At 41.4% G+C, this 27,503-nt stretch overlaps 2 protein-coding genes across 2 annotated transcripts in view; one reads left to right on the forward strand and one right to left on the reverse strand.

Annotated features, from left to right (window-relative positions):
* The window catches only part of LOC137255252 (large ribosomal subunit protein eL27), a 271,307-nt gene that overhangs the window by 163,229 nt on the left and 80,575 nt on the right, over positions 1-27,503 (forward strand). The gene's annotated exons all lie outside the window — the stretch shown is intronic.
* Positions 1,236-27,309, reverse strand: LOC137256260 (beta-galactosidase-like). Its single transcript, XM_067793992.1, has 17 exons — positions 27,033-27,309; positions 23,937-24,103; positions 22,535-22,685; positions 21,910-21,982; positions 20,777-20,871; positions 19,784-19,967; positions 18,757-18,812; positions 18,262-18,386; positions 12,199-12,239; positions 11,445-11,569; positions 11,002-11,076; positions 9,780-9,866; positions 8,949-9,053; positions 8,475-8,609; positions 8,154-8,260; positions 6,931-7,057; positions 1,236-4,282 (listed from the first exon to the last, which is right to left on the reverse strand). Exons 1-17 carry the CDS (start codon positions 27,099-27,101, stop codon positions 4,067-4,069), a joined length of 1,938 nt encoding a protein of 645 aa, XP_067650093.1. The 5' UTR covers positions 27,102-27,309; the 3' UTR covers positions 1,236-4,066.

The raw sequence follows: 27,503 nt of genomic DNA on the forward strand, positions 1-27,503 counted from the left end.
GGTAGATATAATACTATTCTGTGGATATATATACTAATCAATATACATGCGTGGGGTTTAAGCTGTTTGTCAGAGCTCGGGCCAAGTCGGGCCGAACAGAGACTAAACACTTTTGGTCGAGGCTATGTTGAGAATGGAGAGCGAAAAGGGCTTCACTTTAAGGGACCGGTTATCTTTACATGTTGCATTTTGTAACAATAGAAGGTGATATTTAGGTACATGTAGATCTAATCCATGGATTTAATTACAATTCAAGATACATGGGTTAACACTTTTAGACGAGGCTATGCTGGAAATTGTGAGAGACAGGTGCTTTACTTTAAGGGGCTAGTTATCTTTACATGTGGCATTTTATAACACTTCAATGTGATGTTTAGGTAGCTATGATAAGAATCTATGGATTTAAATACACTTCAATATACTTTTTAGAGGTGAAAGATGCTTCTGACGGAACGTGCAAAGCCCGGACTGAACGCTTGTGATACAGTGTCTCTGTTGAGATTATATATAAAAAGAGTGTTGCGCTTTGAGCAAACGTGTTTACAAGTACATGCTCTAATAAGTGTTATTTAGGTAGATATTAGTGCATTTTGTCTGTCATGTGTACTAGTAAATGTAAGCATTTGCATACTCGCAGGCTGTCGGATTTTTGCTGGATTTATGCTTTTTAGAATACAGTGGCAATACATAAGATTTTTGCGCGTGCGAATGCATATATACTTGGTTTGATCCCTTATAACATATTACAAAATGTTGTGATTTAATGTATGTCTTTTAACACATTTATAATCATGTCATAGTTGCCCACTGGCTCTTGCCAATGCCCGCTCCTCTTTAACATAAACATCCTCTGCTGATTCAGCGTGAGACAGCAAAGGTCATGATCAATTATGAAACCCCAACTGTTTTAATTAAGAACAGAAAAGCTGTCACTGTGTGGATCCCCACGATCCCAGGATGTCGGGTGTTCTATATGATCAATTTACCTTTGCAGAACGTTCCTTGTTATCGTTGTTTAGTGGGTTGCTTTTTATAACCAAACATGGTCACTTCTCCTTCATCTAACATCGAACTGGTCAGCACTTAGAAATCAAAAGAGATGCTGTGCTCCACCAAGCTGACTACGGAAGCTTGCTGAGACGGCAGGACGACCCCTCCACAACTGTCCCTTGTCAATCTGTCTTTTAGCATCCTTTAGTTGACAGTCAAGCTTGATATATTGTTCACTAAACAACTGAATTTTAGATTTAATAAACCTGTTATCTGCCCTTTTCTCAGTAGAAATGCCGTTACAGTTAGAGGACATATATTTCAAGCAAATACATGTACATTCTTGATGTTGAATAATGGGTCAGACAAGAACATTTCCATTCTTGATTATGAACGGTGGATCAAACAAATACACCTACATTCTTGATGTTGAATGGTGGATCAGACAAGAACATTTCCATTCTTGATGATGAATGGTGGATCAGACAGGAACATTTACATTCTTGATGATAAATGGTGGATCAAACAAGAACATTTACATTCTTGCTTATCAATAAATAGTGGATCAAACAAGAACATTTACATTCTTGATGATAAATGGTGGATCAAACAAGAACATTTACATTCTTGATGATGAATGGTGGATCAAACAAGTACATTTTCATTTTTATGATGAATGGCAGATCAAGTAAGTAAATTTACATTCTTGATGTAGAATGACTGATCAGGCAAGTACATTTACATTTACATTCTTGATGGTGAATGGCTATCAAGTAAGTACATTTACATTCTTGATGAATGGCAGATCAAGTAAGTACATTTACATTCTTGATGATGAATGGCAGATCAAGAGAGTACATATACATTCTTGATGTTGAATGGCTGATCAAGCAAGTACATTTACATTTTTGATGATGAATGACACATCAAGTAAGTAAATTAACATCTCCATGATGAATGACAGATCACATAGTTGATGAATAGTTGATGAGGCGATTACATTTTTAGTCTTATTGAAAAGGTGTTGATAAAAGTCTTACTGATTAATGGTAGATCAATCAAATATATTGACATTCTTGATAATCAGTGGTAGATCAATCAAATATACAGAGTCAAAAAAGAAACTTCACAAAATGTAATTTTTAAAAATAATGTATAATTTTCTCTGACGATACATCTATGTATCTGAAAGGGGATCCCTATCTTTCGACTCTAGAAAAATGTTAGCAAAACCCACTCAAACCCATCCATTCGTCGTGCAAATGACGTTAAATGCCACAGTTGTCAAATGTGCAATGGGAAGATCAGTTATTGACGTCTCAAGAGCAATGGGGTCCATCTGCTATGGGCCCAACGTCACCTCCGATGGACGCATAGAGACTGGAATTGAGTCGTCTTTAGCGATGAATCGCGATGTCGACAAATTCAGGGGCGGAAGTTGCATGGTGTGGGGTGCTTTCTATGGGAACAACCGACTTCTGGTCATCTGTGGAAACCTCACAGCTGCTGTTTACTGCGACCAGGTGTTCACCCCTGAACTTATTCCTTTCATGGCGGCTCAAAGGCCTACAGTTCCAGCATGATAATGCTCAGCCACATACCGAAATGGTGACACAAAATTTCCTTCAAAACACTGGAATCAACGTCACTGACTGGCCATCAAGGTCCCCTGACCTTAATCCAATAGAGCATGTTTGGGATGCACTTGGGAGAAGGCTTCGTGGTCTTAGGAACCAACCTCAGACTTTGCAGAAACTTGGTGCTGACATACAAGAGCAATGGTGTAGAATCCCCAACCACATGTTCACAAGCATTAGGAAATCGACGAGGAGACAGTGTTTGGCAGTGGTGAATGCATGGGGTGGCCATACACAATATTGAACTGAGAAATTTCGAATTTTTATTCTTGTGACTTGACTTTCTGAATACAGTCAAACCCCGTTTACCCCACATATCCGGAAACCCCGCCTTCAGGATGATTTTTATGTGAAACGAAACTTATGTTCAATAATTGTACTCGTTTAACCGGACCCCGCCCTTCTGGACCCAGACAGCGAATTTTCAAACTATTCCCATAGACTGCCATTGAAACATGATCCAGTTATCCAGATGGAGAGATCTGTGCAACATGCATGTGTATGTGTCACATCATTACCATTTACCGCATGACTATGTGATTTCATTCTTAATCTTTCGGAAGGCATTTGACGTGAATTGATTAATTAGCCATCAAAACACTAGGGACGCATGTCACTCAGGTTGTTCATTAGGATTTGGCTGGTGTGAGAACATCTCATCAGTAAGGAAAACACATGTTAAGTAGGATTAAGGTAAACCACAATGTAATTTTACTGTAAACGTATATAACACTTATAAATTAACCCCTACTATCTGTCGCGATGCAAGTTAAAAATAGCCTGCCACATGATCTAAGTCATGTGATTCCGTCCAGAAGTTTACTTTCTGCAGACAGCATAAGTTCGACACGATTCCATATGTTTCTAGGGCATTTAAAATTAAAAGAAAAGAATATGCAATTGGCAAAATAGACCCTTTTGTCACTGATTTGTTTTTCATCTAACTTACCACCTGAAGCTCCAAACGAAGCTCCACACGCTACATAATTACGTCTGAAACAACCAGACAAATGGTAACCTGCACTCAGCCTTCCATGTGTTATCAGTACACTTATATGTTATGATGATTCACTGTTATTACTATTGACAATTAATTTTCACAATTTGCTTGTTTGATCCAGTTAACTGGACGTCTCGCTATCCGGAGGATTTTCGAGTGAAATCAAAACGTCTGGAAAAACCTGGTTCGACTGTACCCATGTTTTGGAACGGAGGTGTAGCCTAATGGAACCGATTGTGGCACTGTCAGTGTATCGGGTACATCACACAGATATCAGCAATGAAATAATAACAATTTAACCATCTTACCATCTCTTGTTCTTTCATAGTGCCCAGAAAAAAGAATGTGAAGTTTCTTTTTTAACTCAGTATATACTGAGTCGTGATAATCAATGCTAGATCGATCAAATATACTGACAGTCTTGTTGATGAACTGCAGATCAATCAAACACATTCACCGTCTTGTTTATGAATGGCCGATCAACAAACCGAACTGTGCATGGGTCTGGACATGGTGCCGACTCCAGCTCAAAGGCAAGGACGGTGTTGGAAGCTGGGAAGGGCTTGAGGAATGACAAAGGGACATACAGAGTTACCTGGGGGCCCAGGGATGGCCAGTAGCCACCAACATTGTTGCCATTGATGAACAGCTGTCCCTGTAAGACCAATTTGTTAAACACTGCACATCTATACTGAACCACAAAAGAAACGCTGCATTTCAAAACCAAATGCAAAATTTTGTTTTTGTAAAATGGTCTTTTCATTATGATGGTATTATTTTGTTAATGCACCTAAAAAGGCAGAGTTGGTAAGATAAAAGTTTCCATATGACATTCATGAAAATGAAAACGCATATCGTCACAACCCTATCAAGTCCCAAACTTACCCAAACTTATGTTTGTTTTGACACAACAGCCACAACACGAATTACGAGAGACCAGAGCAACAAAGTCTTCAGACGAATGCAAGCTGGCTAAACTGTCAATCATTTCAATGATCATGCTAGGACAATCTACCAGTTGCAAGAGTGGAAAAAGGTCAGTAACAGCATCCAAAACTTACCTTCAGTAACATCACAACATCAAGACCAACAGATTGTGTGCAACCATTTGCAAGATTACTTACCCAGAATGACGGAAACAGCATTCCAGACCATTGGGACTCACAACAGACCCACCAGTGTCGAGACAGTGCATCAACCTTTCCGCCGAAGAAACCTCTACTGACACAGACCATACTGTAGTCCTGTCCTTGCTGCTCATCACCACCACAACCGACTTCAATGAGCAACTCAGCATCGAAATGGGCGTTATCCACAATGGAGCACTGTGCTCCTATCTCACAAAAACCAATATTGTGTTTCAACAGTATGGTGAAGGCATGTATGGTGAAGAGTATGGTGAAGGCATGGGAACTGTTTTCCAATGGGTGTACTGCTGATAGAGATTCATGGGGTGGTCCAAGCATCATGGTGTGGGGTGCAATCGGTCTGAACCAGTCAGCTGACACCATGGTGTTCCAGAATCTTGGTGCCTACCTTGTGCCAGGGTCTCATATCAACATAGGTGTCGATTGTGCCTACCTTGCACCAGGGTTTCATATCAACAATGGTGTTGGAGTGTGCCTACCTTGTGCCAGGGTCTCATATTGACATAGCTATTGAGTGTGCCTACCTTGTGCCAGGGTCTCATATTGACATAGCTATTGAGTGTGCCTACCTTGTGCCAGGGTCTCATATCAACATAGGTGTCGAATGTGCCTACCTTGCACCAGGGTTTCATATCAACAATGGTGTTGGAGTGTGCCTACCTTGTGCCAGGGTCTCATATTGACATAGCTATTGAGTGTGCCTACCTTGTGCCAGGGTCTCATATTGACATAGCTATTCAGTGTGCCTACCTTGTGCCAGGGTCTCATATCAATATAGGTGTCGAATGTGCCTACCTTGCACCAGGGTTTCATATCAACAATGGTGTTGGAGTGTGCCTACCTTGTGCCAGGGTCTCATATTGACATAGCTATTGAGTGTGCCTACCTTGTGCCAGGGTCTCATATCAATATAGGTGTCGAATGTGCCTACCTTGCACCAGGGTTTCATATCAACAATGGTGTTGGAGTGTGCCTACCTTGTGCCAGGGTCTCATATTGACATAGCTATTGAGTGTGCCTACCTTGTGCCAGGGTCTCATATCAATATAGGTGTCGAATGTGCCTACCTTGCACCAGGGTTTCATATCAACAATGGTGTTGGAGTGTGCCTACCTTGTGCCAGGGTCTCATATTGACATAGCTATTGAGTGTGCCTACCTTGTGCCAGGGTCTCATATTGACATAGCTATTCAGTGTGCCTACCTTGCACCAGGGTCTCATATCAATATAGGTGTCGAATGTGCCTACCTTGCACCAGGGTTTCATATCAACAATGGTGTTGGAGTGTGCCTACCTTGTGCCAGGGTCTCATATTGACATAGCTATTCAGTGTGCCTACCTTGTGCCAGGGTCTCATATTGACATAGCTATTCAGTGTGCCTACCTTGTGCCAGGGTCTCATATCAATATAGGTGTCGAATGTGCCTACCTTGCACCAGGGTTTCATATCAACAATGGTGTTGGAGAGTGCCTACCTTGTGCCAGGGTCTCATATCAATATAGGTGTCGAATGTGCCTACCTTGCACCAGGGTTTCATATCAACAATGGTGTTGGAGTGTGCCTACCTTGTGCCAGGGTCTCATATTGACATAGCTATTCAGTGTGCCTACCTTGTGCCAGGGTCTCATATTGACATAGCTATTCAGTGTGCCTACCTTGTGCCAGGGTCTCATATCAATATAGGTGTCGAATGTGCCTACCTTGCACCAGGGTTTCATATCAACAATGGTGTTGGAGAGTGCCTACCTTGTGCCAGGGTCTCATATCAATATAGGTGTCGAATGTGCCTACCTTGCACCAGGGTTTCATATCAACAATGGTGTTGGAGTGTGCCTAACCTTGTGCCAGGGTCTCATATTGACATAGCTATTGAGTGTGCCTACCTTGTGCCAGGGTCTCATATCAATATAGGTGTCGAATGTGCCTACCTTGCACCAGGGTTTCATATCAACAATGGTGTTGGAGTGTGCCTACCTTGTGCCAGGGTCTCACATTGACATAGCTATTGAGTGTGCCTACCTTGTGCCAGGGTCTCATATTGACATAGCTATTCAGTGTGCCTACCTTGTGCCAGGGTCTCATATTGACATAGCTATTGAGTGTGCCTACCTTGTGCCAGGGTCTCATATCAACATAGCTATTGAGTGTGCCTACCTTGTGCCAGGGTCTCATATCAATATAGGTGTCCAGTGGCTGAGACAGTGTGCTAGGCAAAACAAATGTGCCTATGTACAAGGATGGTGATAGAAGTGCCCCACTGGTGTCGCTGCCGGCCTTCAGCCTGTAAGGACAGTTTTTAAATAAACTTGATTTGATTGATTTCTCTGCAAACCCCACTACAGATGGATGTAGAGCTACGAAGATGGCTGTTCAGCTACACAAAATGGATGTTAGGCTACACAGATGGATGTTCGTCTACGTAGATGGATGTTTGGCTACACAGATGGATGTTTGGCTACACAGATGGATGTTTGGCTACACAGATGGATGTTTGGCCACAGATGGATGTTCGGTTACACAGATGGATGTTCGGCTACACAGATGGATGTTTGGCTATGCAGATGGTTGTTCGGCTATACAGATGGATGTTCGGCTACACAGATGGAATGTAGAGCGACACAGATGGACATTCGGCTTCACAGATGAATGTTAGGCTACACAGATGGACATTCGGCTTCACAGATGAATGTTAGGCTACACAGATGGATGTTCGGCTACACAGATGGATGTTCGGCTACACAGATGGATGTTCGGCTACTGAGGTGGATGTTGAGCTGCTGAGGTAGGCAGGATCTAAATGCTAAGCTGCTCAAAATGCTGTGCTGCTGACCTGGATTTCAAATTACTGATCTAGATACTGAGCTACTGAGAAGGGCAGTGATCTAGATGTTGAGCTTATGAGGTAGGCAGGGTTCAAGATGTTGAGATACTGACCTGGTCAATGATCTACATGTTGAGCTACTGAGGTGGGCAGTGATCTAGATGTTGAGCTACTGAAGGGGACAGGATTCTACATGTTGAGCTACTGAGGCAGGCAAGGTTCTAGATGTTGAACTACCTCAATATTGAGCTACTGAGATGAGCAGTGATCTAGATGTTGAGCTGCTGAGTCGGGCAGGGTTCTAGATGTTGAGCTAATTACAAAGATACTGAGCTACTGACATGAGCAGTAATCTAGATGTTGAGCTATAGAGATGGGCAGTGATCCAGATGTTGTGGTACTGAGGCAGACCGAGTTCTAGATGTTGAGCTAATAATGACCAAATTACTGAGCTACTAAGATGGGTAGAGATCTAGATGTTGAGCTACTGAGGTCGGCAATGATCTGGATGTTGAGCTACTGAGATGAGCAGTGATCTAGATGTTGAGCTACTGACCCGGATATTGAGCTACTGAGGCGAGCTGAAGCATTGGCCAGGCTGAGAGGGAACATTGTCCAGTGTTGAAGCACCAAGCCTCCCACAGTGACATTTCCAACTATTCCCTGCAATGTGGAAAATGCTTCATACTTCTGCAACTAACAGTTCACTGCACATTCAAACTTTCATAAGTAAACATTCACAGCCCATTCAGACTTTCATAAGTAAATGTTCACAGCCCATTCAGACCAAACATTAATTGATTATCTTGATTGAGCCACACATTAAAATATAAGATCTTACTTTTATTGAACCACACCTTAAAATATGATATCTTACCTTCTGATTCTTATTTAAGTCATTGCCATAAAATATTCTGCCTTGATTTTCAACAAGGATGTCAAGGTTGTCACCCCTATGCAGAGTGATGTTCAGATGGGTTATCTCCCCTCTGACTAGGACACCCTGCATCATCTGCAAGATTGAGTGATTTTGGCTTAGATAGGCTTGGTACAATGTTCCAGTTGTATCATGAGGGTGGGGATGGTGAGATGGGGGTGTTCTTCTCCTTGAATTGTCTCATTTGCAGTCATTTCCCAAATTATATTTTACAGGTAACGAATACAAATTAAACTAGTTTCAGTCTTTGAATAACTGACTTCAAACCCAAATGAAGTAAACTTTAAAACAAACTCAAATAATAAAAAAATACAAAACAACATAAAGATTTGTCAACGAGAGGCAAAGGGAGACAACTGAGCCCAGTTTGTCAGACTGTAGAATAGGGGTCACCCCCACCCTTCCCTGCAATACCTTGTTGATGATGACGTAACCCCTGTCGCGGATACCATCCAACCACAGCTCCTGGCTGGCATAGGACCTCTCTGAGATATGGCGGTACAAGATAAAGCCATAATACTGCAAGAACAATGTTATCGATACAGATGAAAGTGGCATGACAAGTCACATAAATATCGATAAATTCCAAGTAATAAATATCTTTACACTCATATGACAGAGGTTTCAGTTGGACACTATGTCTAAATGACTACACTGTTGTTATGAGATATACAGTCACTGTCACACCCTACCACACAATAACAGAGCTATAGTCACTATCACACCCTTACTCATGATATCACTGAAATATGGTCTCTGTCACACCCTCACTTATGATAACAGAGAGATACAGTCACTGTCACACACTTAGTCATATCATTAAAATATGGTCTCTGTCACACCCTCACTCGTGATGACAGTGAGATATGGTCACTGTCACATCCTTACTTGTGATGACAATAAGATATAGTCACTGTCACATCTGAAGTTGTGATAACAGTGAGATATGTCACTGTCACATCCTCACTTATGATGACACTGAGACATAGTCGCTGTCACAGTCTTACTTGTGATGACGGAGAGATACACTTCTATTCATTATGACAGCGTTTGTGGGTGTATTTTGTCTACACTGCTACTTGCAATATTCCAGCCAGAACATGAGACTGTGTAATAAGAGGGAGTGAAGCAGACAAAGCTATGACAAGGAGACTATCAACCAAAAGGTTTGACCAGCCCAGTCCAGACGCTGGTGTTGTTTCCTATTCAGAATTCCCACACTGTGAATACACTGTATACACTCACCTGGTGTACATCCTCCATACACAGTGGGTACAGAGACTTGACAGGAGGAAGCGACACAGAGGGTAACATTTCCAAGATATCACCTATCTGTAACAAACAGAAAACTGTTATACATCAGATATTAACCCTCCAACAGATAAACACCAGTTATCAACCTTGCAACACATGATATACAGTACATATCAATTCTGCGTCACATACTACACCAGATATCAACCCTGCAACACATGATCAACACCAGATATCAACCCTGCAAAACATGATAAATACCAGATATCAATCCTGCAACATATGATAATATATACACCAGATATCAACCCTCCAACACATGACAAACACCAGATATCAACCCTGCAACACATGATAAATACCAGATATCAATCCTGCAATATATAATATATACACCAGATATCAACCTTGCAACACATGATATACACCAGATATCAACCTTGCAACACATGATAAATACCAGATATCAATCCTGCAATGTATGATAATGTATACACCAGATATCAACCCTGCAACACATGACAAACACCAGATATCAACCCTGCAACACATGATAAACACCAGATATCAATCCTGCAATATATGATAATATATACACCACATATCAACCCTGCAGCGCATGATATACACCAGATATCAACCCTGCAACACATGACAAACACCAGATATCAACCCTGCAACACATGATAAAGACCAGATATCAATCCTGCAATATATAATATATACACCAGATATCAACCTTGCAACACATGATATACACCAGATATCAACCCTGCAACACATGATAAATACCAGATATCAATCCTGCAATATATAATATATACACCAGATATCAACCTTGCAACACATGATATACACCAGATATCAACCCTGCAACACACGATAAACACCAGATATCAACCCTGCAACACATGACAAACACCAGATATCAATCCTACAACAAGATATATACCACGTATCAACCCTGCAACACATGACACGCACCAGATATCAACCCTGCAACACATGATGAACACCAGATATCAAACCTGCAACACATGATAAACAACAAATATCAGTCTTGCAACACATCATAAACACCAGTTTACAATCTGCGACACGTGATATCTCATTTCTTTTGGTCTTCTATCTGGTGATAAGTTTTTGTGAAAAATATTTCCACTTTCATGTAGTGCCTTTGCAGTTAAGACAAAACCAAAGCATTGGCCCTTACCAGCTTCATCCGTACTTGACCATATGACAACTTCAGCGTATCTGGTGGGACTGGAGAAACTGGCCGTTTCACATACTGAAAACCGACAGAAATACTCATGTGTAATATCAGATGTATCATTACTCCTGAACAAGAGTACACGTTATCTATAATACAAGTTATCTATAGTTACATGAGCAAAGCAAGTGTCCTTTCACTTATTTGGTAATTGCTAATAAGTAATCAGACCACCATATTATGTATGATAGGAAATACTGTTTGGAAATTTGAGATATACCCAGAATCGAGTGTGCGTGCGTGTGTGTGTGCGTGCGTGTTGGAGGTACGTGCGTGCATGTTGGAGGTAACTACGTCAGTGTAACTTCTGACATGCATGTTGGAGGTAACTACGTCAGTGTAACTTCTGACAATGGCAACTCGAAGAGGCAGCAGATAATTCTCACTTTATAAACAACTTCCCGTATCATGTGGTACTTCTCCCTTAAATCTCCAGCCTCAGACATGGGTGCATCATGGTCGTACGTCGTCGTGACAAACTTCACCTTGGTCCCAGCTCCAGGTAAACTTCCTTAAACACACAACAGCCACTACTGATAATTGTCGCATGATTAATAAAACAATGGCGTCATCTTTTGTAAGCATTTATGTCACTAAACTCAGATCATTATTCTGATAGGACACTTCCCCACAAGAAGACCAGGTAACACTTGTTTCGGAAATCTGACGGTTGATTGCCTCAAGAATCCACTCCTTCATTCATTTAGATTGGGTGGGTAAATTTTGCCCAAATGCCAAAGGCTTTCTTAGCACATCCTCAGGTGGTGACATCCATAGATCTTGTGTTGTATCGGAGTAAATGATTACAATGACACTCAGTCAGACAACAATGGGTGCTGGGTTCTTGCCAAGAGTAATTAATTGTTTTGTTATACTGAATTTATAAGAAGCCATCAGTTCCTATCATGAATGGCTTCTACAAGATGCTATATGATTTCACTGAAAGGGAGGGCAGTGCTGATCACATGACAGACCAGTACTCATCATGTGACACATCGATATTCAAGGTCAAGGTTGCACATGTTATTTGCCTGAGAAAATCTATTCATGTGGGAATGTGATAAAATTGGGATAAAATTCAAAGATTCCTAATTGAAGTTTAACAATCTTTATTGTTACCATGGTTACATGTGCACTTACCACTAGTATATCCAAAGTTGGTGCCTCCTTCAAACATATACCTACAGAACAGACAAAAGATTTACAGGCAGTTGAATATAACTTCATGTTAATCTTGACACCATATGCCACTTGACATACATATATGATAATATTGGCACCATATGCCACTTGGAATACATATATGTTAATATTGGCACCATATGCCACTTGACATACATACATGTTGATATTGGCACTGTACGCCACTTGACATACATACATGTTGATATTGGCACCATATGCCCTTTGACATACATATATGTTGATATTGGCACCATATGCCACTTGACATACCTACATATTGATTTTGGCCATTTGCCACAAGACATACCTACATATTGATATTAGTGCCATGTTGATACTGGCACCAGGTGCCACAAGATGTACTTACATGTTGACACTGGAACCATATGTCACAATATATACCTACATGTTGATACTGGCGCCACGTTCATACTGGCATCACATGCCAGATGATATACCTACATGTTGACACTGGCATCATGTTGATACTGGCACCATATCCCATAAGATATACCTACATGTTGACACTGGCACCATGTTGATACTGGCACCATGTCCCATAAGATATACCTACATGTTGACACTGGCACCATGTTGATACTGGCACCATATCCCATAAGATATACCTACATGTTGACACTGGCACCTTATGCCATAAGATATACCTACATGTTGACACTGGCACCACATGCCATAAGATATACCTACATGTTGACACTGGCACCATGTTGATACTGGCACCTTATGCCATAAGATATACCTACATGTTGACACTGGCACCATGTTGATACTGGCACCATATCCCATAAGATATACCTACATGTTGACACTGGCATCATGTTGATACTGACACCTTATGCCATAAGATATACCTACATGTTGACACTGGCACCAAGCTGATACTGGCACCAAATCCCATAAGATATACCTACATGTTGACACTGGCACCTTATGCCATAAGATATACCTACATGTTGACACTGGCACCATGTTGATACTGGCACCATATCCCATAAGATATACCTACATGTTGACACTGGCACCATGTTGACACTGACACCTTATGCCATAAGATATACCTACATGTTGACACTGGCATCATGTTGACACTGGCACCTTATGCCATAAGATATACCTACATGTTGACACTGGCACCATGTTGATACTGGTACCATATCCCATAAGATATACCTACATGTTGACACTGGCACCTTATGCCATAAGATATACCTACATGTTGACACTGGCACCATATCCCATAAGATATACCTACATGTTGACACTGGCACCATGTTGATACTGACACCTTATGCCATAAGATATACCTACATGTTGACACTGGCACCATGTTGACACTGGCACCTTATGCCATAAGATATACGTACATGCTGACACTGGCACCATGTTGATACTGGCACCTTATGCCATAAGATATACCTACATGTTGACACTGGCACCATGTTCATACTGGCACCATATCCCATAAGATATACCTACATGTTGACACTGGCACCTTATGCCAAAAGATATACCTACAGGTTGACACTGGCACCATGTTGATACTGACACCTTATGCCCTAAGATATACCTACATGTTGACACTGGCACCATGTTGACACTGGCACCTTATGCTATAAGATATACCTACATGTTGACACTGGCACCATGTTGACACTGGCACCTTATGCCATAAGATATACCTACATGTTGACACTGGCACCATGTTGATACTGGCACCTTATGCCATAAGATATACCTACATGTTGACACTGGCACCTTATGCCATAAGATATACCTACATGTTGACACTGGCACCATGTTGATACTGGCACCTTATGCCATAAGATATACCTACATGTTGACACTGGCACCATGTTGATATTGGCACCTTATCCCATAAGATATACCTACATGTTGACACTGGCACCATGTTGATACTGGCACCATATCCCATAAGATATACCTACATGTTGACACTGGCACCATGTTGATACTGGCACCTTATGCCATAAGATATACCTACATGTTGACACTGGCACCATGTTGATACTGGCACCTTATGCCATAAGATATACCTACATGTTGACACTGGCACCATGTTGATACTGGCACCTTATGCCATAAGATACACCTACATGTTGACACTGGCACCATGTTGATACTGGCACCTTATGCCATAAGATATACCTACATGTTGACACTGGCACCATGTTGATACTGGCACCATATCCCATAAGGTATACCTACATGTTGACACTGGCACCATGTTGATACTGGCACCTTATGCCATAAGATATACCTACATGTTGACACTGACATCATGTTGATACTGGCACCTTATGCCATAAGATATACCTACATGTTGACACTGGCACCATGTTGATACTGGCACCTCATGCCATAAGATATACCTACATGTTGACACTGGCACCATGTTGATACTGGCACATTATGCCATAAGATATACCTACATGTTGACACTGGCACCATGGTGATACTGGCACCATATCCCATAAGATATACCTACATGTTGACACTGCCACCATGTTGATACTGGCACCATATCCCATAAGATATACCTACATGTTGACACTGGCATCATGTTGACACTGACACCTTATGCCATAAGATATACCTACATGTTGACACTGGCACCAAGTTGATACTGGCACCATATCCCATAAGATATACCTACATGTTGATACTGGCACCTTATGCCATAAGATATACCTACATGTTGACACTGGCACCATGTTGATACTGGCACCATATCCCATAAGATATACCTACATGTTGACACTGGCACCATGTTGACACTGACACCTTATGCCATAAGATATACCTACATGTTGACACTGGCATCATGTTGACACTGGCACCTTATGCCATAAGATATACCTACATGTTGACACTGGCACCATGTTGATACTGGCACCATATCCCATAAGATATACCTACATGTTGACACTGGCACCTTATGCCATAAGATATACCTACATGTTGACACTGGCACCATGTTGATACTGGCACCATGTCCCATAAGATATACCTACATGTTGACACTGCCACCATGTTGATACTGGCACCATATCCCATAAGATATACCTACATGTTGACACTGGCATCATGTTGACACTGACACCTTATGCCATAAGATATACCTACATGTTGACACTGGCACCAAGTTGATACTGGCACCATATCCCATAAGATATACCTACATGTTGACACTGGCACCTTATGCCATAAGATATACCTACATGTTGACACTGGCACCATGTTGATACTGGCACCATGTCCCATAAGATATACCTACATGTTGACACTGGCATCATGTTGATACTGACACCTTATGCCATAAGATATACCTACATGTTGACACTGGCACCATGTTGACACTGGCACCTTATGCCATAAGATATACGTACATGCTGACACTGGCACCATGTTGATACTGACACCTTATGCCATAAGATATACCTACATGTTGACACTGGCACCATGTTGACACTGACACCTTATGCCATAAGATATACCTACATGTTGACACTGGCACCATGTTGATACTGGCACCATATCCCATAAGATATACCTACATGTTGACACTGCCACCATGTTGATACTGGCACCATATCCCATAAGATATACCTACATGTTGACACTGGCATCATGTTGACACTGACACCTTATGCCATAAGATATACCTACATGTTGACACTGGCACCAAGTTGATACTGGCACCATATCCCATAAGATATACCTACATGTTGACACTGGCACCTTATGCCATAAGATATACCTACATGTTGACACTGGCACCATGTTGATACTGGCACCATATCCCATAAGATATACCTACATGTTGACACTGGCACCATGTTGACACTGACACCTTATGCCATAAGATATACCTACATGTTGACACTGGCATCATGTTGACACTGGCACCTTATGCCATAAGATATACCTACATGTTGACACTGGCACCATGTTGATACTGGCACCATATCCCATAAGATATACCTACATGTTGACACTGGCACCTTATGCCATAAGATATACCTACATGTTGACACTGGCACCATGTTGATACTGGCACCATGTCCCATAAGATATACCTACATGTTGACACTGGCATCATGTTGATACTGACACCTTATGCCATAAGATATACCTACATGTTGACACTGGCACCATGTTGACACTGGCACCTTATGCCATAAGATATACGTACATGCTGACACTGGCACCATGTTGATACTGACACCTTATGCCATAAGATATACCTACATGTTGACACTGGCACCATGTTGACACTGACACCTTATGCCATAAGATATACCTACATGTTGACACTGGCACCTTATGCCATAAGATATACCTACATGTTGACACTGGCACCATGTTGATACTGGCACCATATCCCATAAGATATACCTACATGTTGACACTGGCACCTTATGCCATAAGATATACCTACAGGTTGACACTGGCACCATGTTGACACTGACACCTTATGCCCTAAGATATACCTACATGTTGACACTGGCACCATGTTGACACTGGCACCTTATGCTATAAGATATACCTACATGTTGACACTGGCACCATGTTGACACTGGCACCTTATGCCATAAGATATACCTACATGTTGACACTGGCACCATGTTGATACTGGCACCTTATGCCATAAGATATACCTACATGTTGACACTGGCACCTTATGCTATAAGATATACCTACATGTTGACACTGGCACCATGTTGATACTGGCACCTTATGCCATAAGATATACCTACATGTTGACACTGGCACCATGTTGATATTGGCACCATATCCCATAAGATATACCTACATGTTGACACTGGCACCATGTTGATACTGGCACCATATCCCATAAGATATACCTACATGTTGACACTGGCACCATGTTGATACTGGCACCTTATGCCATAAGATATACCTACATGTTGACACTGGCACCATGTTGATACTGACACCTTATGCCATAAGATATACCTACATGTTGACACTGGCACCATGTTGATACTGGCACCATATCCCATAAGATATACCTACATGTTGACACTGGCACCATGTTGATACTGGCACCTTATCCCATAAGATATACCTACATGTTGACACTGGCATCATGTTGATACTGGCACCTTATGCCCTAAGATATACCTACATGTTGACACTGGCACCATGTTGATACTGGCACCTTATGCCATAAGATATACCTACATGTTGACACTGGCACCATGTTGATACTGGCACCTTATGCTACTTGACATACATACATGTTGACACTGGCACCATGTTGATACTGGCACCATATCCCATAAGATATACCTACATGTTGACACTGGCACCATGTTGATACTGGCACCATATCCCATAAGATATACCTACATGTTGACACTGGCACCATGTTGATACTGGCACCTTATGCCGTAAGATATACCTACATGTTGACACTGGCACCATGTTGATACTGGCACCTTATGCCATAAGATATACCTACATGTTGACACTGGCATCATGTTGATACTGGCACCTTATGCCATAAGATATACCTACATGTTGACACTGGCACCATGTTGATACTGGCACCTTATGCCATAAGATATACCTACATGTTGACACTGGCACCATGTTGATACTGGCACCTTATGCCATAAGATATACCTACATGTTGACACTGGCATCATGTTGATACTGGCACCTTATGCCGTAAGATATACCTACATGTTGACACTGGCACCATGTTGATACTGGCACCTTATGCCATAAGATATACCTACATGTTGACACTGGCATCATGTTGATACTGGCACCTTATCCCATAAGATATACCTACATGTTGACACTGGCACCATGTTGATACTGGCACCTTATGCCATAAGATATACCTACATGTTGACACTGGCACCATGTTGATACTGGCACCTTATGCCATAAGATATACCTACATGTTGACACTGATGCCAGACAGATGCCACAAGACATACATACATGTTGACATTGGCGCCATATGCCAGCAACAGGTCCAGACTCTTGGCTGCCAGCTGGGGTGACTGCTGGGAGTGGTTATAACCCCAATAGTCAAGAGAAGACTCCACATAGAACTCAGAACACACCTGCCAATATACAAACAGGATGCTATGACAACACTGTCTCACTGTCTACAATGATTAACATTACCTTGATTGTGAATTTTTTATCTGTAATTAACAGCAGAATCCCTTCCAAATATTTTAGGAAATGTATATCATGGCTCACTGTATGAAACAAAATCACAAATCATGAAAACATATAATTTCATTGTAAATCCTGATTCTAAATATCATGCCAACAGGAACACTAACTTTAAAAAACCCGTTTGATTTATATATTTACAAACGCAAACAAACATCACAAAAATGAACAGCACTGTTTGAAAGTTGAAAAATTGGAAGGTATGTTTCTTGACATTTACAGATACAACATTTCAAGCATCAAGTGACTCACCAGCGGGCCGTGAGGCTGGAACTGACGCTGGACAGCAAACACTTTCTCGGGCGAGTCTGGAAGTCGTTTCATTAGTTGACAAATTTGTATGAACACAAATGATATGACATCATGCCTGGGTTGGTTTGGCTCCTTTACAATTTGTTACAAATTGTTACTATAAATATGTTTGTACATTTACAAAATTTTATATAAATAGCAATATTATGTCATTGTGATTTGGCTACTAGATACTGTAAATCACAAAATTTTTGCGTCATGAAATTTTGCGAGTGGCGACCAACAAACGTTTTTGCGTCACGATATTTTTGCGACTTGCCTAATTCTCAAAACATAGTTTAGTTTGACAGTTTCAAAGCTTACTTGCATCTGAAAGTTTTATCTGAAGTAAATCCAATCACATATTAAAGTTTGCTGCTAATCTTGAACACCATTGAGTGGAGTACTTCCACATGTATGCAATCAGTGATGTTTTCCTAAAAACAACACTTGCTGCATAGGCCATATAAGCTTAAAACAGTTCAAAGGGATTAAATTAAATGGAATGACTCTAATAAATTGGCACTGATTATGGAACAGTTTAGTCAGTGTCGGCAAAGCTGTTGATCTCCAGATAAGTGTCATGAAAGCTATCCACGCCCGCTGGATGGTCTCAGCCTTTCAAACAGTCTCCAAGAAATGTGTGTTGCGTGGTTGGCGCCTGTCTGGAGTATCGGACGTACTGATTGAGTGACTTTTGTTCAGGTATCCATTGTTTGACATGTGACACGAGCGTATGAGTAATGCTAGCAATTAGTCATTCTTTGCGTTGTTGTCATGGCTTAATATATGTATTGTCTAGATCTATTAGTAATTTGTATGAAGTGGTGAATAATAAAGAGAAGTTATGGCAGGTTTACAGTAGTTTTCTTATATATCTGTAATTTTTAGTTAGGACATTTACTAGATTTCCGAACTATACCTAAAAACTTTCCTTATCAGGAGTTTTATTACCAGAATATCTGAGCTTCTAAACAGTGATAATAACCTGTGAGCCCAAAGTCAATTGTAGCATACAGTCGTTCCAGAGTCCCACATCGGAGGTAGCTTGCGCTAGCGCCATCTGTTGTGAACAGGATGACCTCATCACCAAGGTAGGACCTCATGATGTCATGTAATGTCCGCAGGTAGTTGTGATCACAGGCAAAGTATGATCCATATTCATTCTCAACCTGCAACCAGCAAGTTAGTCTGTCAGGGAGGGAATTAGATGGTGTATGAATTGGTGAGCGACTTCATGGACAAGCAGTAGCTTTAGTGCACATAGGATTTGAGAAAATGAGTGAGTTAGTTGATGGGGTTGTTGGTGAACGAGTTAGGGTGAGACGCTGGAAGGGTGTTAAAGAGTGAACTTCATCTAGACATACTTGATAGTTTTTTGACATCCTGCTACAGAAATGCTCTCTACTCGTAGATATGTCCTACTTCTTGTCATGAATTGTAAAAATCCCAAATGATCAACAGACACCTGCGCACCACGAGACTGAGCTGTATACGAAGTTTCATCAAGAAATAGTCAATGGTTCTGAAATTCTGCTGACACTGACGAACATACTTATTGCTGTATTTACTCATTATTCAAACCAGACGAACAAAGAAGATGCTCACAAAATGCAAGGGGGAAATAATCTGTTCAGCAATACTGCTGACATACCGTTGACATAAAAGCAGATAAATGGAATTTTAATAATAGTTTAATACCAGTACAGCAACTGTACTGAGTTACCTCCCTTGTTAATTAGTGATCTGTCAGATTTGTACCTGATGAAATGGACGAGGAAAGATTAACTAACATAGACATTCCAATCACTTTCATCTGTTCTGACATATATATCTTCAGGTGAGTGAAAGGGCTTAGTTCTACTCTGCTTTTAGCAATATTCCAGCGATATCAAAACAGGGCACACCAGAAACGGACTTCACACATTGTACCCAAGTGGGGATCGATATCTTTAAAAATCGTTTCAAGTACATAGCACACCTGCACTGATATGATTGGTCCTCCATTATTGTAGAGGAGTGGGCGGACCCTGGGCAGGAGGTCAGCAAACCACCTCGCCACAGCCTCCATGTAATCTGTTGTATACAAGCACACATGTACTGGACACTGGTCACACGATCTCCTGAGATCACATATATTAGTTGTTATAGGGTGTTTACACAGCACACGCATCCACACAACTAGAACATGCTCAAGGTGCTGGTGTGTTCCTTTGATCAACAGATGTCTTCTTTTCTGACATTCTGCCAACCTACTCTACACTCTGGGCGGAATTCAATTTATGCAGCCTGTTAAGTGCAGCAAGTCATCACACAACCTGGGACACAGTATTTTGTTCAGTGAGACTGCATGTTCCAATACCAATAACTAGGTGTCTGCACATGCTTGAATGTCCACCATCTTGTCACCTACCATTGGATGAGCAGGTTCCTTAAGTGGAAAAGGTTGTGTACTGACAACAATCAATGTGCCTGCAAGTAATGTTAAACGCCATGGATTTACACTCAAACAAGCGTGGGGATCGATCCAGGCGCCTTTCCCTTGTTAGCATGGAACCTTATACAGCTTGCCTACCTGGTTACAAGACTTGCATTTTAAGTCCATTTATAATTAATGAAAATAGATATGCAAGTCTTGACTTAGTGCTTTGTTACTTGCACTGGTGTAACCAATATTAAAAAGTGAAATCTGGCTATTAGTCTCACCTGAACCATGTGCAAATCAATATTTGAGTGGGTATACTTCTGAATAAAACATCTAAAGAATTCAATAGCGTAAATCTTTCCATACATATCACAATAAAAGCAGCGCAACTGAAATTTGGCTGGTGCAACTAGGTTTTTATCTCAGGTTGCACCTGGTGCAAGTAGTTAACAACTCAAAAATTGAGTCCTGATATGTTAATACCATAATTACCTGTTCCAAATGTTTATACTGAATGTCCAGACTGGTAACATTTTGAAGTTACTGATGTCTGCCTGGGTTTGGGGCTTATTTTATATACACATGCATGCCTACCACTACTTGTAGCAAATACCTGCATACCTGTAATTGTTTCCCTCTTGTAATGAGTGCCTACCTGTAATATGTGCCTACCTGTAATATATGCCTACCTGTGTTGTTGCTACGAAGAAGAATGTTCCTATTGACATACCGACTCTCCATCAACCAGGCAGGCAGGCCACCCTGCAACAAAAGTAACACACATGTACATCTTGTCTCCATCAGACACAGGTGAAGGGGTATCTAACAGGTCTATACTGAGTTATCAAGGTCATCTCACGTCAAGTATGGTACAGGAATTCAAAGGGGACAGACTTTGCACATTACAAGAATGAGTGAGTGAATTCAGTTGAACCCCGTTTTAAGAATGACTTCAGGAATATATCATGATGGGGGACACCAGAAATGGGCTACACACATTGTACCCATGTCAGGGATTAGACCCGGGTCTTCAGCATGACAAGCAAAGGCTCTAACCATGAGGCCACTCCACTGTCCCTTCAACAAAATCAGTTGACTTACCAAACACCAGCTACAGACAACACGTAAGGTCATTGTAACTGACACCACCCTATGATTAAATTGTATCAGGAAGTGAAGATTTCTGTATAATGTGTCACTGAATCCGCAAAATTGACGCATCGAATACACACCAGATTGACAGACTTGTATGAAAGAGTATCAAATACCTGCATCAGCACAACATCATAACCTATGCAACTAAACTAGACATACAAAGTCCCAGCCTGCATCAGAGTAGGGTCCGGGCCGAAGGATGACCAGCAAGCCCACATCTTGAGCCAGTTTCAGAAAGGACACAAAGTCCAGATTCCCAGAGAAATCAGACTGGAATGGTCGGCGCTGATGGAAATTCCATGGCACATAGCTGGAACACAAGCGAATCATCATAACAAAAAGTGTACTAGAAAAGTAGGGAATGAGCATAAAATATGCAAAAATATCACTTGAAAGTAATTAATTTGTTCTGTATCTAATATATGTTATATTTAATACTCATTGATCTCAATATACCATTAAATATTTGATCCATAGTACTTTCATCAAACTTTCTTAATGGGCCTTTTGACATGAAATATCATCTTGACTATGAAATATTGTTAAATAAGAAATTACACTGCTGTTTCACAGGATACTCCAAAGGTATGTTATATAATTTCTTCCATAATTTATGAAAACAGAGAAACATTGGGTATTTGATCCGTAACACTTTCATCAAACTTTCTCCATGGGTCTTCTGTCATGGCATAAAAACAAACATGACAAAAAACTACTGTTAAATAAGAAATCACATTGCCATTTCACAAAATGTTAAAACTTTTATTAACATATTCATAACAAATAAAAGGGAAATTAAGCAAAAAAAAATAGTGGGGAGAGATCCTGTGCCACGTGTGAATTAAATGCTGCAACGACACAAGGAACTCATGGCAAAGGAGCAGAAGAATACTCACTGCAGTATTCCCAAGAATTCTCCAGATCAACAATAATTAAAACTAACAAAATGAGTTTTTGTGTTTTTGAACAATTAGAAATAAATATGAAATTCAGTTTCCATGTCACTAAAACATTTGCAAGTTCAGACCTGTCAAGATTTGGGTTAGAATTGATCTTCAGTAGCCCATGCTTGTCTTAAGAGTCAACACTTGGGATTGCATGGTCACGCTCACTGACTTGGTAGACTCATACCATGCACATGTCCCATGTGTGTCCCATGTGCTCATGCTGTTGATCACTTGACTGTTTGGACCAGATTCGATTATTTACAGACCTCTGCCATATAGCTGCAAAAATTGCTGAGTGCAGTGTAAAACTGAACTCATTCACTAAATACGTTCAACATTTTTCTGTGAATTTATTCACTAATAGAATGACTTCAGTTCAATGCTCCTTGGAACAGCATTTCAGTTAAATCATGGTCAACTTAATTTTGGATTAAAATGTTCAACTAAGGCATACCACCTATACGCAGTTTGGGAGAAATCTATGACCACATGGATGGTACGAACAAACGGGGCATAAAGTTCAGCAAACCAGTCTTTGACCCACAGTGATTGGTTCCTGGCAAGCCAAAGGGAGGCAACACAGCACATCTTATACATCACATTATCATCCTCACGTTTGTATTGTGTTAAGCCCGGCAGCATAGATCTTCATTAGTCGGTCCTTCCAGTGCTCCCTTGGGACACGGGTGTAGTGGATACTGCCCGAGATGTAACGAAAGGGCTCCCCATCCTTCACAAATGTATCGTCAGAATAGTCGATAGTAAAGCTTCTTGTCTCAACCTAAAATTAAGAAGATATGTTACATTCTATTTGATGCACACATGCAAAAAAGCGAATCTCTCATATGCATGTACACAACCACACCTTCATCCACACAACACACACCTGCATATACCACAACACAAACCTGCATCCACACAACACAAACCTGCATCTACACAACACACACCTACATCTAAACAACATACCTACCTCTACACATATCTGCATCAACACAACACACACGAGTATCCACACAACACAAGTGCATGTATGCAACCTGCATCTACCCCCCACACACATGCACTTTCAAACTACACAAATGCTTCTACATACAACACACATGCATCTACACAACACAGTTGCATCTACACAACTCAACTGCATCTACACAACACACCAGTGTCTCTACAACACACCTGCATCTACACAACACACCTGCATCTACACAACACAGCTGCATCTACACAACACACCAGTGTCTCTACAACACACCTGCATCTACACAACACAGCTGCATCTACACAACACAGCTGCATCTACACAACACACCAGTGTCTCTACAACACACCTGCATCTACACAACACACCTGCATCTACACAACACAGCTGCATCTACACAACACACCAGTGTCTCTACAACACACCTGCATCTACACAACACACCTGCATCTAAACAACACAGCTGCATCTACACAACACACCAGTGTCTCTACAACACACCTGCATCTACACAACACACCTGCATCTACACAACACAGCTGCATCTACACAACACACCAGTGTCTCTACAACACACCTGCATCTACACAACACACCTGCATCTACACAACACAGCTGCATCTACACAACACACCAGTGTCTCTACAACACACCTGCATCTACACAACACACCTGCATCTACACAACACAGCTGCATCTACACAACACACCAGTGTCTCTACAACACACCTGCATCTACACAACACACCTGCATCTACACAACACAGCTGCATCTACACAACACACCAGTGTCTCTACAACACACCTGCATCTACACAACACAACTGCATCTACACAACACACCAGTGTCTCTACAACACACCTGCATCTACACAACACAACTGCATCTACACAACACACCAGTGTCTCTACAACACACCTGCATCTACACAACACACCTGCATCTACACAACACACCAGTGTCTCTACAACACACCTGCATCTACACAACACACCTGCATCTACACAACACAGCTGCATCTACACAACACACCAGTGTCTCTACAACACACCTGCATCTACACAACACACCTGCATCTACACAACACAGCTGCATCTACACAACACAGCTGCATCTACACAACACAGCTGCATCTACACAACACAGCTGCATCTACACAACACAGCTGCATCTACACACAACACCAGTGTCTCTACAACACACCTGCATCTACACAACACAGCTGCATCTACACAACACACCAGTGTCTCTACAACACAACTGCATCTACACAACACAGCTGCATCTACACAACACACCTGCATTTACACAACACAGCTGCATCTACACAACACACCAGTGTCTCTACAACACACCTGCATCTACACAACACAGCTGCATCTACACAACACACCAGTGTCTCTACAACACAACTGCATCTACACAACACACCTGCATCTACACAACACAGCTGCATCTACACAACACACCAGTGTCTCTACAACACACCTGCATCTACACAACACACCTGCATCTACACAACACACCAGTGTCTCTACAACACAACTGCATCTACACAACACACCTGCATCTACACAACACAGCTGCATCTACACAACACACCAGTGTCTCTACAACACACCTGCATCTACACAACACAGCTGCATCTACACAACACAGCTGCATCTACACAACACACCAGTGTCTCTACAACACACCTGCATCTACACAACACAGCTGCATCTACACAACACACCAGTGTCTCAACAACACACCTGCATCTACACAACACAGCTGCATCTACACAACACACCTGCATCTACACAACACAGCTGCATCTACACAACACACCAGTGTCTCTACAACACACCTGCATCTACACAACACACCAGTGTCTCTACAACACACCTGCATCTACACAACACAGCTGCATCTACACAACACAGCTGCATCTACACAACACAGCTGCATCTACACAACTCAACTGCATCTACACAACACACCAGTGTCTCTACAACACACCTGCATCTACACAACACACCTGCATCTACACAACACACCAGTGTCTCTACAACACAACTGCATCTACACAACACACCTGCATCTACACAACACACCAGTGTCTCTACAACACACCTGCATCTACACAACACAGCTGCATCTACACAACACACCAGTGTCTCTACAACACACCTGCATCTACACAACACACCTGCATCTACACAACACAGCTGCATCTACACAACACACCAGTGTCTCTACAACACACCTGCATCTACACACAACACCTTCACAACACACACCTCCATCTACACAACACACACCTGCCTCTAGACAACACTTCATCTACACATATCATATTTCAAAACAACTTCAAAGGAAGATACCTCCTATAATTACTTCATGTTAACGATGTGTAAAACTATGAGAAGATTAAGATGAGATATCTTTTCTCATATCAGTTTCCAGGCGCCACACACATTCAATAGGATTCAAGTTTAGACGTCAATCTATTGTATCACATAATTGAACCATATCTTGTATGTCGGAAAACAAGCGTCGGTGTTTGCTTACTGTTACATCATAAGAACTCTGCTATATCCTCTATTGATTGATTTCCGCAATCACTGAAATCGCTCGTGAACTTTTATATATCATATAGATCTACTGTAATCTTCATGCGTTATGGAGGATATGATGAACATCCATCGGGGAAACATCTGTCCCGGAGTTGTCGGAGTCACTCACCCCTGCAACCACCAGGAGTCCTGCACTAATCAATGATGTTGTCCACAATCGGAGCAGTCTGCACCTCATTCCGTCGAGATGTCACCTACTATGCCCCTTTCACACAAATGCAGAATTACGCGTAAACGCAACCTGTTTGCTTCCCAAATGCGTACTGATCACAGAATCATCAACATCGTCACATGACAATTGACATATCCGCCTTTTTTCACAAGCTTTACTAACGCATATGTATGGAGCCAGATTGGTGACAGTATCAGTAGTGAAGGGAAGTAACTCTGATTTCCAAGTGGCCTGCCACAACTAGAAAGGATCAGCGCTTCGTGAGACGAAATACAACTTCTTATTGCATTTTGAGGTTAAACGACGTACTTGAGTATATGAAAATCGACATTCGGGTGACATACTACTTGTTTACAGTGTATGGTGGTAAAGATAAATCGGAAAATTGTAACGTAAAAAAATATATTG

Source organism: Haliotis asinina, chromosome 11, assembly GCF_037392515.1.
Source record: "Haliotis asinina isolate JCU_RB_2024 chromosome 11, JCU_Hal_asi_v2, whole genome shotgun sequence".
Lineage (NCBI taxonomy): Eukaryota > Metazoa > Mollusca > Gastropoda > Lepetellida > Haliotidae > Haliotis > Haliotis asinina.